Below are 14,674 nucleotides of genomic sequence, written 5' to 3'. Positions count from 1 at the left end.
TAGCCTTGGAAGTATTTAGTTCTCTCTGTTGACTTTTAGGGTGGCTGGACTTCATCTACATGCCAAAAAGTAAACTAATTTGGGCTGTATATTCTGTCATCTACTCCTTGAATGTTTCTGTATGGTCAAATAAGCCATTGTCCAAAATGGCACTTTTATTACTTTCAATGTGGATTGTGAAATTCAGTCATATTATAGAGCACTTTATTGAAATTGTTGAATTAAAGTTGTAACATGTACACAAAAAGATTTCTATCTGTAGTTACTTTAGAAACACAGATACAGTTAGAGTTACCCCTGCTTTATCAGTTTAATTCAGGAAAAACTCTGCCCAATCATGCAGCTGGCTGGACCATGCTTTGAGTTGATGGTACCTTTGAATAATAGTTAAATTTGAGCAACATTGGAATTGGTGTATTTCACAGCCAGAAGGGTAAGAACAAAGTCAGTGTTCTGGGTTTGGGAGCTCCTGGGTTTCTGCAGCTATGACACATGAAAATAGGTAGCAGGGAATATGTGCAGCCATGATTCTATACACAATGTTTTTTTTGAAGGTTTTCTCTTTTTGCTTTTTGTCCATGTGGCATACTGATAATACTTCAAGTTTATTTAGGCAATTTGGGAAACTCATTTTACCACTCTTTGAGTAGTAACCATAAAAAGAAATTCAACTGCTCTTGGACATTTCTAGATGAAGTTTCACTGGGTTTATAAGTATTTTTCTATTTGAATCTCAGGCACTTTTTAATACTTACTTACCATTTTTTCCTTTTTGGAGGATTGGATAGCTTTGGTCAAAGCTGCTGCTGCAGCAGCAGCCAAGAACAAAGCAGGAAGTAAACCTAGAACCAGCGCAAACAGCAATAAAGATAAAGAGGACAGAAAATGGCTAAAAGTTCCTTCAAAAAAGGAAGAAACCTCAACTTCTACAATCATGCAGGAAGTCCAAAAAAAGGAAGAGGAGCCTACATCTAGTGATACATTTGGTAAAAACAAATTCTGTAAAAGAGAAAAGTAGGTTTTTCTGTAATGTCGAAGTAGAATTCTTGTTGTTAATTTTGCAATGAAGTCATAAGTAGTATTTCTAGAGGAAAATGTCCATTTGCTGTTGTGATAACTTTATGATACATAACATTAATCAGTTCAGAAGCAATCTTTATGGGGTAAATCTAGTTTGGTCAGCATTTACTCCTTGTGTAAAAACTTCTTACTAGCTCTAACAAGAGCAGAACATAGGGGGTTTTTAAATGGCTTTGTACACTTTGATTCGTGTTCCTGCATCTTCTGTTACCTGTAAGATAATCCCTGATCTTGTTCTAAGAAAAAAACCCAAAACCAATATGGATGATATATCCATATTCAGGGATGTTTGAAACTATTTCTGGATTGATTAGAATTTGTTCGTTTTAAGTCTTTAATACTGATTTCTCATAGATTGAGTAAAAATTGCATTTCTGAGGTAATCTGCATCTAATGCTTCATTGTGTAATACTAAATCTTAACACTGTGTAATTTTCTTTTTTAATAGAGTTTTAAGGTTTCTTTACAGCAGTATTCAAATAGCAGTTCTGAAATATTAAAGTGTTGGTGTTATGTATTTATGAAATGTGAGTTTATTAGATTTCTCTTCTGTTTAATAGTAGGATTTCCTGTAGTGGATGTTCCAAAGATGGCCTTTGTGCAGGCAGAGAGCACGTTATCACACAAGAGGAAAAGTAATTTAGGCAACTCATTTCAGGCAAAGAGAGCTCGTCTTAACAAGATCACTGGTAAAATACTTCTTTTGTTGTTGACTTTTTCCTTTTTAATGGAGTGAAATATACATGTTTATGTCTAAGGTGCTGAAGTAGATCGATAAAAGCACATTCATGAGGCAGATATTCACTACAGTCTTTTACTTGTTGGGAATTTAAAAGGGAGATATAAAGGGTAATCTACCTAGTTCATAATTTCAGAGAATGGTCTCAAGCTTGACTTAGTTGTCTTAGTTTCTTAGGAACTGATGGATTTCTTGAGTAGGTTTTAATTCCAGCTGCACAATTTTCTCCACTTTAGGGTGAATTTGGGATTTGTCCAACTTCTTAACAGGGTCATAACCACTGTAAAGCTTTCGTTGGCTGTGGAAAAGCTAAATGTTTTGTCAGTTTGTCATAAAGTAAAACTGTTGCTGGAAAGAGTTTACAAGATGTCTTTTAAAAGTTTACAAGCCTAGCTAGTGTCTTAAGGCATTCATTCCCTACATTTATTAGTCAAAGGTGTTAATGGAAAACAAGTATACAGCTATAGAATACACTTTATATAACAGGAAATGAAATAATAGATAATTGCCTTTATCTTTACAAGTTGAAAAATGCTTTTTATTCCAAAATTTAATAGAAATTTACTTTAACAGTGAAAACACTATTTCAGTTTGTATCCCTCCTCCCCCATGCCTCCCAATAAGCAAATTGTGCTGCCAGCATTGATCCTGTCACTGTTTAGGATGAGGCAACATGTTTGCACCTGTGCTGGGAAAGTATCAGATGCATTTCAAAAGATGGGTGACAAAAAGTTGTCAAGTCCCCCCCCGTAACAGAGGGGCCTTTGGACAGATGGTAAGATACAAGGGCAACCCACTCATTATTCTAGTAACTATTATTTTGTGTGAAGTCTGGCAAACTTCTATGCTACAGATGAGAGAGGGTTTTTTGTTTGTATATTGTAGTAGATAAGGTATGATCATTCATAGAAAAAGTCTTGTTTCTGTAAGATAAAAACCCTCCTGATTTACTAAACTGTGTGATGAGGTGGTTTTCAGATTTGTTTTGGCTGGTCCAATGTTTTATCAGTCAGCAGTGGAGGCCACTTAGTTTTCTTGTGAGTGTGGTTCTGTTTCAGTGTCTCAATCAGCACTTCAGTCTAAAGGAGAAAACAAATGAAATGGGCTAGTATGGAACATGATATGAAGGAAGCAGCTTTCAGAAAAGTCTGTCTTCTGCCACCAGGATTTTCTTCCCTGGAAGGCTGCTTATTTGGTACCAAGTTTTGTTAACAGATGTCTGATTTATCAGCCTCATTGCTACTCTCCTTTGCCCATACTGCATACACTCTCAGTTAAGTCTCAATTTAATTGCTGCCGTGAGCAGTAGAAGATTGTAAATACGTGTCACTAGTGTGTGTACATTAATATATATATATATATATCCCTGTTAATTTCCTTCCTTTAGCAGCTCGTAGCAGAAGATGCCTAAACCAGCTGAAAAACCTGTGGCCCTAGAAATGATATTTTTATGTGCTTGTGGATACATTCGTCTTTCCTAAGGAGCTTTGTAATAGCAGTCAGACAGGCTCACGTAGACTGAACTTAATAGTCAGTAAACATAATCATGCAGCCATTCTAAAACCAGCGTGTCTATGTAGCAATGAAATCATGTCCCACTAGCAGACAATATGTTAACTTCCAGTGAAAGTGAATTAATCCTTCTAATTACAAGATGAAATTTGTCATGCTTGGCAGTTACTTTGCTTAACTGTTCTCAAAGTAGCACTTTTGCAACTTGCACCGTAGTAGTTGTTTTTATTGTTGCATATAATGAAGTATTTTGCAACTATAACTGCTGATAATCAAACTTTCCCTTGCTACATGCTAATTTCTTATGCTTGAAATACTTGTAAATTGTCACTTGTGTCTCTGACATGAGTTTTTAGATTTGAGGGAAGGTTGGGATTCATGCTGGTGTACCCATCAGAATGGCTACCAAAGAATGATAAAGCATTGTAGCTGTTAGGAAAACAGACATTTACCAAGTGTCTTATGGCGGTATTGGGGAAATAGAGCAAACAATGTGGTTGTAGGAGGCTGTCTGAACGGTACTGCTTTCTGGATTTCAATTTAGCATTCAGTAATTGCTGCAGAAGGTTCTCCTTGTCTACCGCAAGGGACACAGCTGCATCTGGTGCTCTTTGCTCACCATTTCCTTCCTTTGCTCCTTTTATTTCTGCTACTGCCACTGGGGGAAATTATATTTCCCGAAGGTGAAGGATATCACCTGCTAAGCGTGTATTAATGTCTTCTTCAAATTAGGTTTGCCTCTGTTGAAATGTTTGCTTCCACATCTCCTGCTGCAGGGTTGATACCTAAAAGAACACCTAACGTCTGCAGCAACCTTACAGAACACTTCTAGTTCACTATGCCACCCCATTCTTTTTATTTGACAGAGGATGGTGAATCTGTAGCTCTGCTGATGTAGTAGATTATGGAATTGTTTTGTCTTTCTACAGGCATGGCAATTGGCTAGAAAGATACTTAATGGGTAGGAAAGAAGAAAATTAGAAGGGTTATGTATTCACAGGCTTGACAGAATCTAGGCTTATTTCGTGGCTTTACTTTCTGAGCACTGAGCATTGAGTTAGAAACAAAAATCATAGAATCATAGAATGATTTGTGTTGGAAGGGACCTTAAAGCTCATCCAGCTCCAACCCCCTACCATGGGCAGGGACACCTTCCACTCGACCAGGTCGCTTTAAGCCCTGTCCACTCTGGGCTTGAACACTGCCAGGGATGGAGCACAGCTTCTCTGGGCAGCCTGTGGGTTATAGAACCACAAAAGCTGCCTTATAGACTGTAGTTTGTTGTTCAGTATTTAAAACTCTACTTCACTGAAGTTAGAAAATTATTTCATCCTTTTTATTGTAGATGCATGATTGTCAATATAAAGAACATTGCTAATTTTGCAACTTGATTTCAACCAGATAATTTGAGTAACAAATGTTCGTTTAGGTCCATAAAACCTAAATCTTTTATGAAGCCTAATGGAGAATTAATATCTCACCTGATAATTTTATTCATTTTAATGTAACAGGGCTAAGTAAGTTTCTGCTTTTCAGTTAACCTATTTAGCTGTAAAATCACTTAGTTTACACCTTTTCTTATGGACATGGTGTTCTGAAAAAGTTTTGTTTAAAACATAACTACTTTCCAGTAAACTGAAGCATGACTTAATCTAACATAAAGAATAAATGAAACAAAGCACCTAGTATTTATTGTGGAATGCTGAAATGTGATAGCTGTCTAATGAAATACCACAGCTTTTTGTGTGCCTGTTTTTTTTGAATGACCTACACTCTTCCCGAGAGCCCAGGCTTCACTAAGTTATAATTCCATGGGCATCGTGCACTGTAAATTAATTTCGAGCTTATTTAATTTTAAATGGAAAGCATTAGGAATTTCCTGTGCATTTGTCAAATCAAATTATTTTTGAGAACTTAAACTCTGCACTCCCAATATTGACATTCCCAGGGATTAGTAGAGTAACTGTTATTCAGATTTGTGTTTTTCAGGTTTTACCAGTTGTGCTTTGTCTTATGGCACAGAACTTTTTCTTTCTCTGCGTACTTAGGTAATTGAAGTTATTGCTGTATGCTTGGCCAGCAACAAACTTTCTTCAGTTTATATTGCCTCGTCCTTTACGGATTTATTTCCTTTTGTAGTAATAGTGATAGTATGAGCTCATGAATGAAGTGACATATTCTGATGTATTTGCTCCCAATACAGTCTTGTTATTGAGGTAATTTGGGAGCTCCACTGCTGACAATATTCATTTGAAAATTAAAACCTTTGTTGTGTTCTGCCTAAGAAAGGTTTTGTATGTGTTAAGAAGTAGTAATATGAATTTGTGAAAGACTGGAAAGGGGAGAGATAGCAAAGTCTTGTAAATAATTTTAATCTCTCAAAATTTACTAACATATCATAGGCTTGGTTTTAAAGCCCAAGTGCTTAGGCTGTAGAATGATGCTGAGGCATTATTTTACAATTTATGACTATATTTTCATCTTCTTAGTGGAAACACCAGAGAAGTACCTCATGTGAAAGGACACCATCATGGGAATGTCCTTTAACTTTTTGTTTCTTCTCATTCAAATTGTTCAGTTTTATGTGGAGCTGCTTCAGAGGGAATTATGTTGTAGATGTAAGCAGTTCATATTTCCTGTCTCACTGTTTTGCTTTGTTTTCCACAGATTCTTGTTGCAAGCTGCTTCTAACTATAAATCTTTGCAACTTCTCTCCTAAGGTTTATTGGCATCCAAAGCTGTTGTTGCGGATGGTGCTGAAAAAAAGGAAGGCAACAAAGAAACAGCTCCAGTCCTGGAGCAGGTATGAAATGGTAGAGTTTGATTCTTTTGCAAAGTTCCCACTGGAGTGTGCCATGGAGATGTAGTACCTACAACATTAAAATTTGCCCCTTCAGATATAACAGGGAACTGAAAATTGATCTTATGTTTACATTTCTGGCAGAGCCAGAAGCACGGAATTTAGTTGTCTCTAAACACAGTGTTGACTTGAATTTCAGTAATGAGCTTTTGTGTTAGAAAACTTAGAGAATCATAGAATCATAGAATGGTTTGGGTTGGAAAGGACCTTAAGATCATCTAGTTCCAACCCCCCTGCCATGGGCAGGGACACCTCATGCTAGACCATGTTGCCCAAGGCTCTGTCCAACCTGGCCTTAAAAAAACCCCAGGAAACAGAGGAAAATGAAGTCTCCATGCAACAAATGTGAGGAGACCAGTGTCCCAAGGTCCAGTTTTATAGCTGGAACCATGACTGGCTTAGGAAAAGGCCCTTACACAAATTAAATTTGTGTTTGAAACAGGGTTTTTGACATCATGTAGAACTTCTTTTAAAGGAAGTTTCTTTTATATTGTAAGAATTTGGTGTTGTAGGCTTGTATGTGTTTTACGAACTGCTCAATGAGCCATACATTTTGCAAGGGTGTGTATTTTAAGAAATACAAAAAAGAAACTTTTAAATAATGTTAAGGGTCTGATTTTTAAACCTGCATATTTGCAGGACCTGAAGGCTGCCATTTTATCTTTGGCTTATTCCATTGTGTTCAGGCATTGCTTGACTCCGAGTTGTGCATTATCTTGCATATTAAAAGGGCTGAATGCCTAAGCATGGTAAAGCAAGCTAAGGATGAACAAGTAGTCTTGATTCAGGACATCTTTGTTTTCCAGTGATTTAAATCAGAGCCTTAATGTAGTTTTAATACAGCTTTTTTGTATTCATTTTCATTCTTCTTTAACAGCAGCATGTGAGTAAACCAGCCTTGCTGCCCGCAATTCTTAAAAGAGCACTTCTGTTCTTAAGCCCCGGCACACTCTATGAACAGTCCCTACCCCAAACTTTATTTGCTATTTTGGTTGTACTGGTTCTTTAGAGCTGATATATAATTGCATTGCTGTGGTTTTTCCATTGGCACCGCATTGGATGCGAGTCTTGTCAATGGAACATGGTTTTCTGTTTTTAATGCTGTCACTGTAACGGCGAACCGAGCCACTACGGTGTCAATGCATTGACTGATATTTTGCATCAAGGTTTACAATGTATTGACATGACATTCCATTTCTCAAATTTTTTGCATATTAAAGATGCTATGATTTTTATTGCTACTGTGTGTGATATTTTCAATGTGCAAAAAACTGTGAAATGGCTTACAGCATGTTGTTTTTGGAAGAATCATTACAATGTAAATCTTACCATGCAGAATCCCATTTCGGTGAATGGGACTTTGTGGTTTACATAGACTGTGTATGCAACAGTATAAACTACAGTGCATATTTACTAAACACTTTTTGTTACTTCTTAGACTTAGTAACTCGGCTGTTTCTGTTTTATTGATTAGATATACAAAAGATGTCTCTGTGATTGTTTACATGCTAATGGTCTGAAAAACCTCATTTTTGGAAATACTTAGGAAGCTCCTTTAAAGAGGCATCGAAAATCCCAAATTGTCCTATTCCTTCGCTTCCAACTAAAACCAGAAACCTCACAAACATTTACGCGATTAACTGTGGGGAGGAGAATTTTTGAGCTCGAAGCTTTTTTCACTGAGTTCCTCCCAAACTCCAATTAAAATGGCCGAGTTAAAACCTTCCCAAAAGGTTTTCCAGTAGCAAAGCTGACATTCCTTAGAGGTTTCGTCTGCTATTGCTATAAAATTGAATGGGTAAAATATCTTGTAGGGTTTTTTAATACTGTCGTACAGAACATGGTAGAAGTATTCAGGCCAATAGCCGAAAACTGACTTTGTTGATGGAAGTTTATTTTGTTTCTATTTATATCTTTTTAGTTTACAGTTGTCTTAAACCCAAAACCTCAGACGATTAGTTGCAGATACAGTAGTTTATTTAACTGTATTAGGGTATGTCATGTTATATTTCCTTTGGACCAAGACCTGATTAGATGAATAACATTACTTCATTAAGGTTTTTAATGTTAATTTGTCCTGTTAAGAGGTTAAGCACCTTATCAAAATATTAATTTAATTTTTTTAATCTTGTTTAAATAACTTTGTAATTTGAAAGTAATGGATGCTGTAGTAATGTCTTTCACATCTGTGAAGATGAACAATAAAATTGTTTATTTACAAGTTACGACTCTAATTAATTTCTGGTAATACCTCTCATAACCAGCGTAGGTATTCTCTACAGTTCATGGAATAAACTGCACTTAGTCCATGTGTAATTGAGTTATTCAAGGTAGAACTGATGCCTGCTGAATGGGATGTTTTGCACCGGATCTTTACATGATACTTCCAGCAAGCTATTCATGCAGCATTCAGGGGTGCCCTTTTACAGACATAGAATGTGCACTTGTGGTTTTTTTGGTTTGCCTTTTTTTTATTTATTTATTTTTTTCTTCTCCATTGGACATTTTCCAGTGGAAAATAAAACTGTGATTTATAACAAAACCCAATAATACCCTCAGACCATCAGAGATGTGACTTTTTAGTTTGGATAAAGTGGTGCACACGTTCTAGAAATATCTTTCCACTTTGTTCTTTCCACTTTGTTCTGGTTTTATTTAGATGGTACGATGCTGTGTGATGTAACTGGGACAAGAAAGGGGACAGGTTTAAGAAACTGTGTTCAGATATTGTAGCTTGCCATTATTGGGCAGGTTGTAACACATGCACAGTTTATTCAGTGAAGTAGGAAGAACATCCAGTTAAAAATCTAAAATGCTAATGTCTGTCAATGCATGCTAATTGTCTGAAATAATACTTCAGTATGTGTGTTAAGAAGGATGAAAATTGATGAAATTGGAAAGCTGCATTATATGTTGGTTTTTGTCTCTTTTCCCCCCTTCAAAAACTGTTTTAACTCTTTATCTGCTCATTTTTCCCAACAGTTAGCAATCTGTTTAACCCTGTGGTGCTAGAAGTTGTGATTTCTTCCTCTGTTTGCACAAACATATAATGTGGTGAAATCCAGACTCCCAGCACTGAAAGGGGTTGTGTGAGAGTGTGTTCAGTATTTGGAAACTTTTTATTGTTTTCAGCCATTCCTTAAAGGAGCATTATCAACTTTTTCAGGTTCTGCTCTGAAAATTAAATCTGTTTAGTTTTCCTGAGGAACTTTTTATCTTGGCAGCTGTTTTTAGAACTGCAGCCCTCTCAACGAGGATTGCTTGCGCATAGCAGTGCAAAAGCCTGACGGAGTTCAAGAAGTATCTGGACAATGCTTTCAGTCATATGGTTTAGTTTTAGGTAGTCTTGTGAGGAGCAAGGAGTTGGACTCGATGATCCTTGTGGGTCCTTTCCAACTAGAGATATTCTGTGATTGTACATCAGTGTATTTGTACGCTTGTAACAAGTGTTCTCCAAGTTAACGTTTTTGAGACAGCACTGACAGTCCTGGTCTACCAAAGATGAAAGAGACGGAAACTAAAAAGTCTTTGTTGAATTTTTTTGAGTGGGAGTAGAGGAAAAATGTTTGATTTCAGGCTTTTTTTTGCAGGTATTAGAAATACTAAGAAATGAGGGTGTTCTGAATACTGAAAATACTTGATAGTGCTCCTTTACAAGCAAGAGTTTAATGTGATGCATTTTAAATAGCTTTCATTTGTACTGAAAATAATGTTGCTTTAAAATGTGTTTTGAATACTAAAGTTGCTTTTAAAAAGATCAAAATAGAATACAAGAACTACAGCGAAGAAACTGAAATAAAAGTATCAATTTTTTATTATTTATTCAGGAGATTTCACCTAAACCACAAAGTCAGAAAAAAAATGAAGCTGATATTAGCAGTTCTGCCAACATTCAGAAACCTGCACTGTTATCCTCAACTTTGTCTTCAGGAAAGGCTCGCAGCAAGAAATGCAAACAAGAATCTGGAGATTCTTCTGGGTGTATAAAGCCCCCTAAATCACCACTTTCCCCAGAATTAATACAAGTCGAGGATTTGACGCTGGTCTCTCAGCTTCCTTCTTCTGTGATAAATAAAACTAGTGAGCACAGACATTTTAAAAACCATACCGTAACTACTTATAAGAGATCTACAGACTTTTCTTTTGGGTGTAAATGGCTATTGCTTTTAAAAATGAATCTGCTTTAAATAAAAGGGCCAAGTGGGAGAATTAGGGGTAGCTCAGTATTTTAAACGTCAAGTCACATAATAAGGCATATGAATTACTCTACCGGAAATAAGACATTTAAATAATACATTTATATTTATAGTCGTGGCTTTTAATGGTTGGCTTTCCCTCCAGCTTAAATCTCCACATTAGTATTAACAGTGATAGAGGAAAAATCAACCCTCCCTTCTGAAGAGGCCTGATTCATTAAAAAGAAAAGACATACACCTTGGTTGTGGACCTTTCCTTCTCTGAGAAGTCCCGCCTTCAGCAGGCCGATGTGCTGTGCCTCTTGGCTGTGGCATTCTTCACCTTATGTGATATTCCCTCCAAATATGATGTGAAAGAGAAGATGGGTTCAAGATCTGTGGTGGGGTTTCTTTGTCTCAGAAAAGTACCATGGGTGTGCAGCTTCTTAACATGTGTGACTGATTTGCAAAGTACCAAAGTACTGGATATCAGCAGAACAGGGAAAGGTTTATGCTGCATCCTTGAATAGGCTATTTTTTGTCAATATTAAAATATTCCTATTTATCTTTTGAGATCACACTAGGTTTTTAGTGTTGCTTAGTTAGGGTCAGGCTCTTTCTTCCCCGAAGAACATTAAATGATGAGGCCAAGAATTAAAAATAAATGTGGGTTCCAGTAAGTCGAAAGCTACATTTTTGTTTTATTTTTAGAATAGCGGTTGAGGATGGAAGATTAAACCTGCATCATTTGTTCCCCCCAACCTTGTTATGATATTTCCTCTTAGAAGTTTCTTTTAATTTTTTTCTCACATATAGCTTTAAACGAATGGGAGTGGGAGGGGTGCAAATTTAGCCATCTTTCTTTAGTCAGGATACACTGGTATAAATTGTATTTTGTCCCCATAAATCTTTCTTGTATACACCTTCCCTCCCCATCCCTAAACCAATGGTAAGTAGTTTTCCTTGAGCATGTTTGTATTTTGGATTAAGTTAGGCTTCTCTATAGCAATAGTTTAAAAATCAGCTAATTTAAAACTTGGTTACTTAATAGCTTAGACCTTGTTAGTGCTGTCTTTTAGTCTTTTGCTTCTGAGTCTTTACCACCTCTAATGGAAATTCAATTTTGCTGTGTCTTTATTTTTAAATCCGTGCATCTTGGACTCTAAAAACTGCTTAAGAAAAGGAGAGAACAGTGATTTACAGTGGAATAATGACTTAAATGCTTTAATGAGGCAAAAGTTTGTGAAATTGGAGAGGTGAAGGGGAGTGTGGGTGTTTTGTTTTTAATGAATCAGGCCTATATTAACCTATATCAATCCTCCCCCCTTTTTTTTTGAAGTACAAGGTTCTTGACCCTTCTTACTGTGCCACGCGTTGGCAGTGTGCGCTTGACATATAGTTGGGGTATTGATATCAGGTTAGCAGAAGACAGGAGGTGGGATATAAAATTAACCACTGCTTTTGATTATTTTAAGTTGTATGTTAACACTATCCATGACTTTTTAGATCCTTAAGTGTGATCATATGTTCTGTTTACTGTTAAACCCTATTGCCCCCTTCCATTATAAGTAGCCTGATCTCATGGGTTATATGGGGGGTTGCTTATTGTAAACCAACAGCCTTTATCAGTGGGGAAGTAGGTGCCCTAATAATGTATAATAAGCAAAAAGCAGACTCATGTCTTGAGCATAACTCTTTTTTGCTCGTGGTAATCACAGTCTTTTAATTACTCTTACCAGTTCTGCTGTGATTACCAGCTTTGCAAATAAGAGCTATTTAAAGCACTCCCCATCTTTAGATCTCAAATACTGCGGTAAGATTATGGTATATCTCTCTGCTTCATGAACATTGAAAGATCTCTTTTTAGGTCCATCACAGCCAGTGAATTCCCCTAGATCCTACAAACATAGCCAACGGAGAAGAAGATCACAGCGTTTAGCCACTTGCTCCTTGCCTGATGATTCTGTAGAAAAAGTTTCTTCTCCCTCTTCAGTTACTGATGGAAAAGTGTTCTCCATCAGTGGTCAAAACCAACAGTCATCAAAATTGGAGGGTAATGTATCTTAATCTAATAAAGAACTGCCCAAGAGAAATTGAATCATAAAAATGAGACCTTTCACGGTTTTCATCTAATGGGATATTTTGACTTACCGTAGCTAAAGCTGAATGCTGTTCCTATGTTATGTAACGCTGCAATCCAAACTGTTGTTTGTTGGACCTATGTATCTTTTTTAATACTACATTTTTTCTTTTATGTAGTACCTGATGTTGCTCATATGTCACTTGAGAAGCGTGGACCATGTCTCCCTCTTGATTTAAGCCGTAGTTCGGAAGTTACAGCACCATTATCCACAGAATCCACTTTCCGTAATGAATATCCCAGTAAAGACAAGGAAGATATTCAGATGATTACATATCTTTCTTCCAAAGCAGTAACTGATGGAAGAGTAGCTACAACAGCGTCAGGTAAAGAGATTCAGTATACAACCAGTTAGGCGTATAGTTGTAGGGTTAAAACGTGCAAACCTGCAACTCTTCCTGGGGTCTGTCCATCTTCCACTGGCTTTGAGCTGCACTAGCACTTTTTCTAACACACTTTAAGGAGGGTCTGAGTTTATGGAATATCAAAAGCAATATTTATTTTAAAAAGATTTGATTTTGTTAAAACTTGTTAAAATAATCTATGAAGTTACTAACATACTAACATATAGTAAATCTAGACGTGCTCACTTCTTTGTGGCTTCACCTTTAAAACTTTGTAGCATTTTCAAAGACTGTCACCATTCCTCTACCTTTGCTTCTGTTTGCAGTGGAAATTTTGTCATTTGCTTGCTATGAAATGATTCTTGAAAATGTTTATGAAAAATCCCCTAAAAATTACATATGTAGTCTTGGTTCACGCTCACAGAGTCAGCACAGAGCCCAGCACTGGAACTCTGTGCTGCCTCTCAGTTTGTAACAGTTTCCTGGCTACTGTGGTTTAAGTGAATCACTTGGATAGAGGCAATAAAGAGATTTGGGGAGGGATGTTGGTACAGTGGTTTGCAGACCCTAAAAGTGGGTTGTTTCATCCAGTGTATGTTAGGTGTCTTTTTTTATGTGGGTGAGTATCATACCATTTTTAATTGGCTTTCAAGAAAGAATTCTCTCACAAGCCTTTTTTTTTGTTGTTGTGGTTTTGCATTTAAATGAGAAAATGGTTCAGTAAAGTAAGAAGAGGAAAAAATCCCATTATTGTACCTTGCTGAGGAAGGTTTTGGTGAATATGATCAATGGTAAGGAAAGACGTTACCTTGAAATATGAAATTATGGCACTCAAACTATAACTTAGTCTTGTTTGGGGGTGGAATAACAGCTTTGCATTAAGCTGCAGTGCTCACTAGGGCAGTGAAGTATGCTGTTTAGTATGTATAGCCCCTGCTTGGGTGTCTGCTCACACATGCTCACACTGACAGTGTTAAGGTGATTGCTTCACTTCAAAAAATAGGACTCTGTAGCGAAATAGCTACTGAGTTGTAGCAAAGCTATTTAACCTGGTGTGGCAAAAGCTGGGTAGGATTCATGGATCGATATTGTGTAGATTAAAATAGATGATCGTAATTATCCTTTCTCTCTCAAGAAAAATCTAGTAATCTCTCAAACTAATTTGTCAAAATAAGGGCTATGGGAATTTCTAATGAGATTCCAGTTAAGCATTTAAGAAAATATTACTTAATTTCTCAAGTGAAACCGCGTGACAGTCTTCATTTGCCTTTGATACATTGCATAGCAGTAGAATCGCACGTTCCTGGGAAAATTACTGTGTCTTGTGCCACTAAGAGAAGTGCTTTTGGGAGATGTATATTTGCCCACTCCTAGAACATGACTGTAAAAGAAACTAACAGCATCCAACTACCATCTGTTTCTTGTTTATTAGAGCTGATTTCAGTTACTAGGAATTTAACTTCTAGTTTTTCTGATATGTTTTCTGGATCATTTAATATGGAGTTGGTAACGCTGACAGGTATTTATTTTGTTGCCTGCTTCCATCATGGAACTGGCTTGCAGTCTGAGGGAGCTGGTTCTAAACCCAGCATCCATGAGTACACCTGTACCTGTTTATTTGTTGAGCTGGGTCTTGGTCTTGGCCACAGCTGAGTTTTTAATTAAAGAAATAATATGTTTCAATTAATAGCCACCGGTATTTATGACTCTAAAGTATTTGATGTGTCCACGCACTTTGTGTCAGGGGAAACCACTCCCTAACAAAACTTATCTGGTATTACTGCTTGAGCCCAGAGTGGGGAAGATGGAAGCACTTGCAATCTA

At 36.8% G+C, this 14,674-nt stretch overlaps 1 protein-coding gene across 4 annotated transcripts in view; it reads left to right on the top strand.

Moving 5' to 3' along the window:
* Nucleotides 1-14,674, top strand: part of PHF20L1 (PHD finger protein 20 like 1) — a 211,504-nt gene that overhangs the window by 16,720 nt on the left and 180,110 nt on the right. For all 4 annotated transcript variants that reach the window (XM_030509285.1, XM_030509311.1, XM_030509304.1 and 1 more), the window contains 6 exons: nucleotides 779-986; nucleotides 1,641-1,769; nucleotides 6,052-6,134; nucleotides 10,019-10,271; nucleotides 12,234-12,419; nucleotides 12,626-12,832. In XM_030509285.1, coding sequence (XP_030365145.1) covers nucleotides 779-986; nucleotides 1,641-1,769; nucleotides 6,052-6,134; nucleotides 10,019-10,271; nucleotides 12,234-12,419; nucleotides 12,626-12,832 — 1,066 coding nt within the window. The remainder of the gene's footprint in view (nucleotides 1-778; nucleotides 987-1,640; nucleotides 1,770-6,051; nucleotides 6,135-10,018; nucleotides 10,272-12,233; nucleotides 12,420-12,625; nucleotides 12,833-14,674) is intronic.

This window comes from Strigops habroptila, chromosome 1, assembly GCF_004027225.2.
Source record: "Strigops habroptila isolate Jane chromosome 1, bStrHab1.2.pri, whole genome shotgun sequence".
Lineage (NCBI taxonomy): Eukaryota > Metazoa > Chordata > Aves > Psittaciformes > Psittacidae > Strigops > Strigops habroptila.
This window is presented reverse-complemented; position numbering and strand designations above follow the sequence as displayed.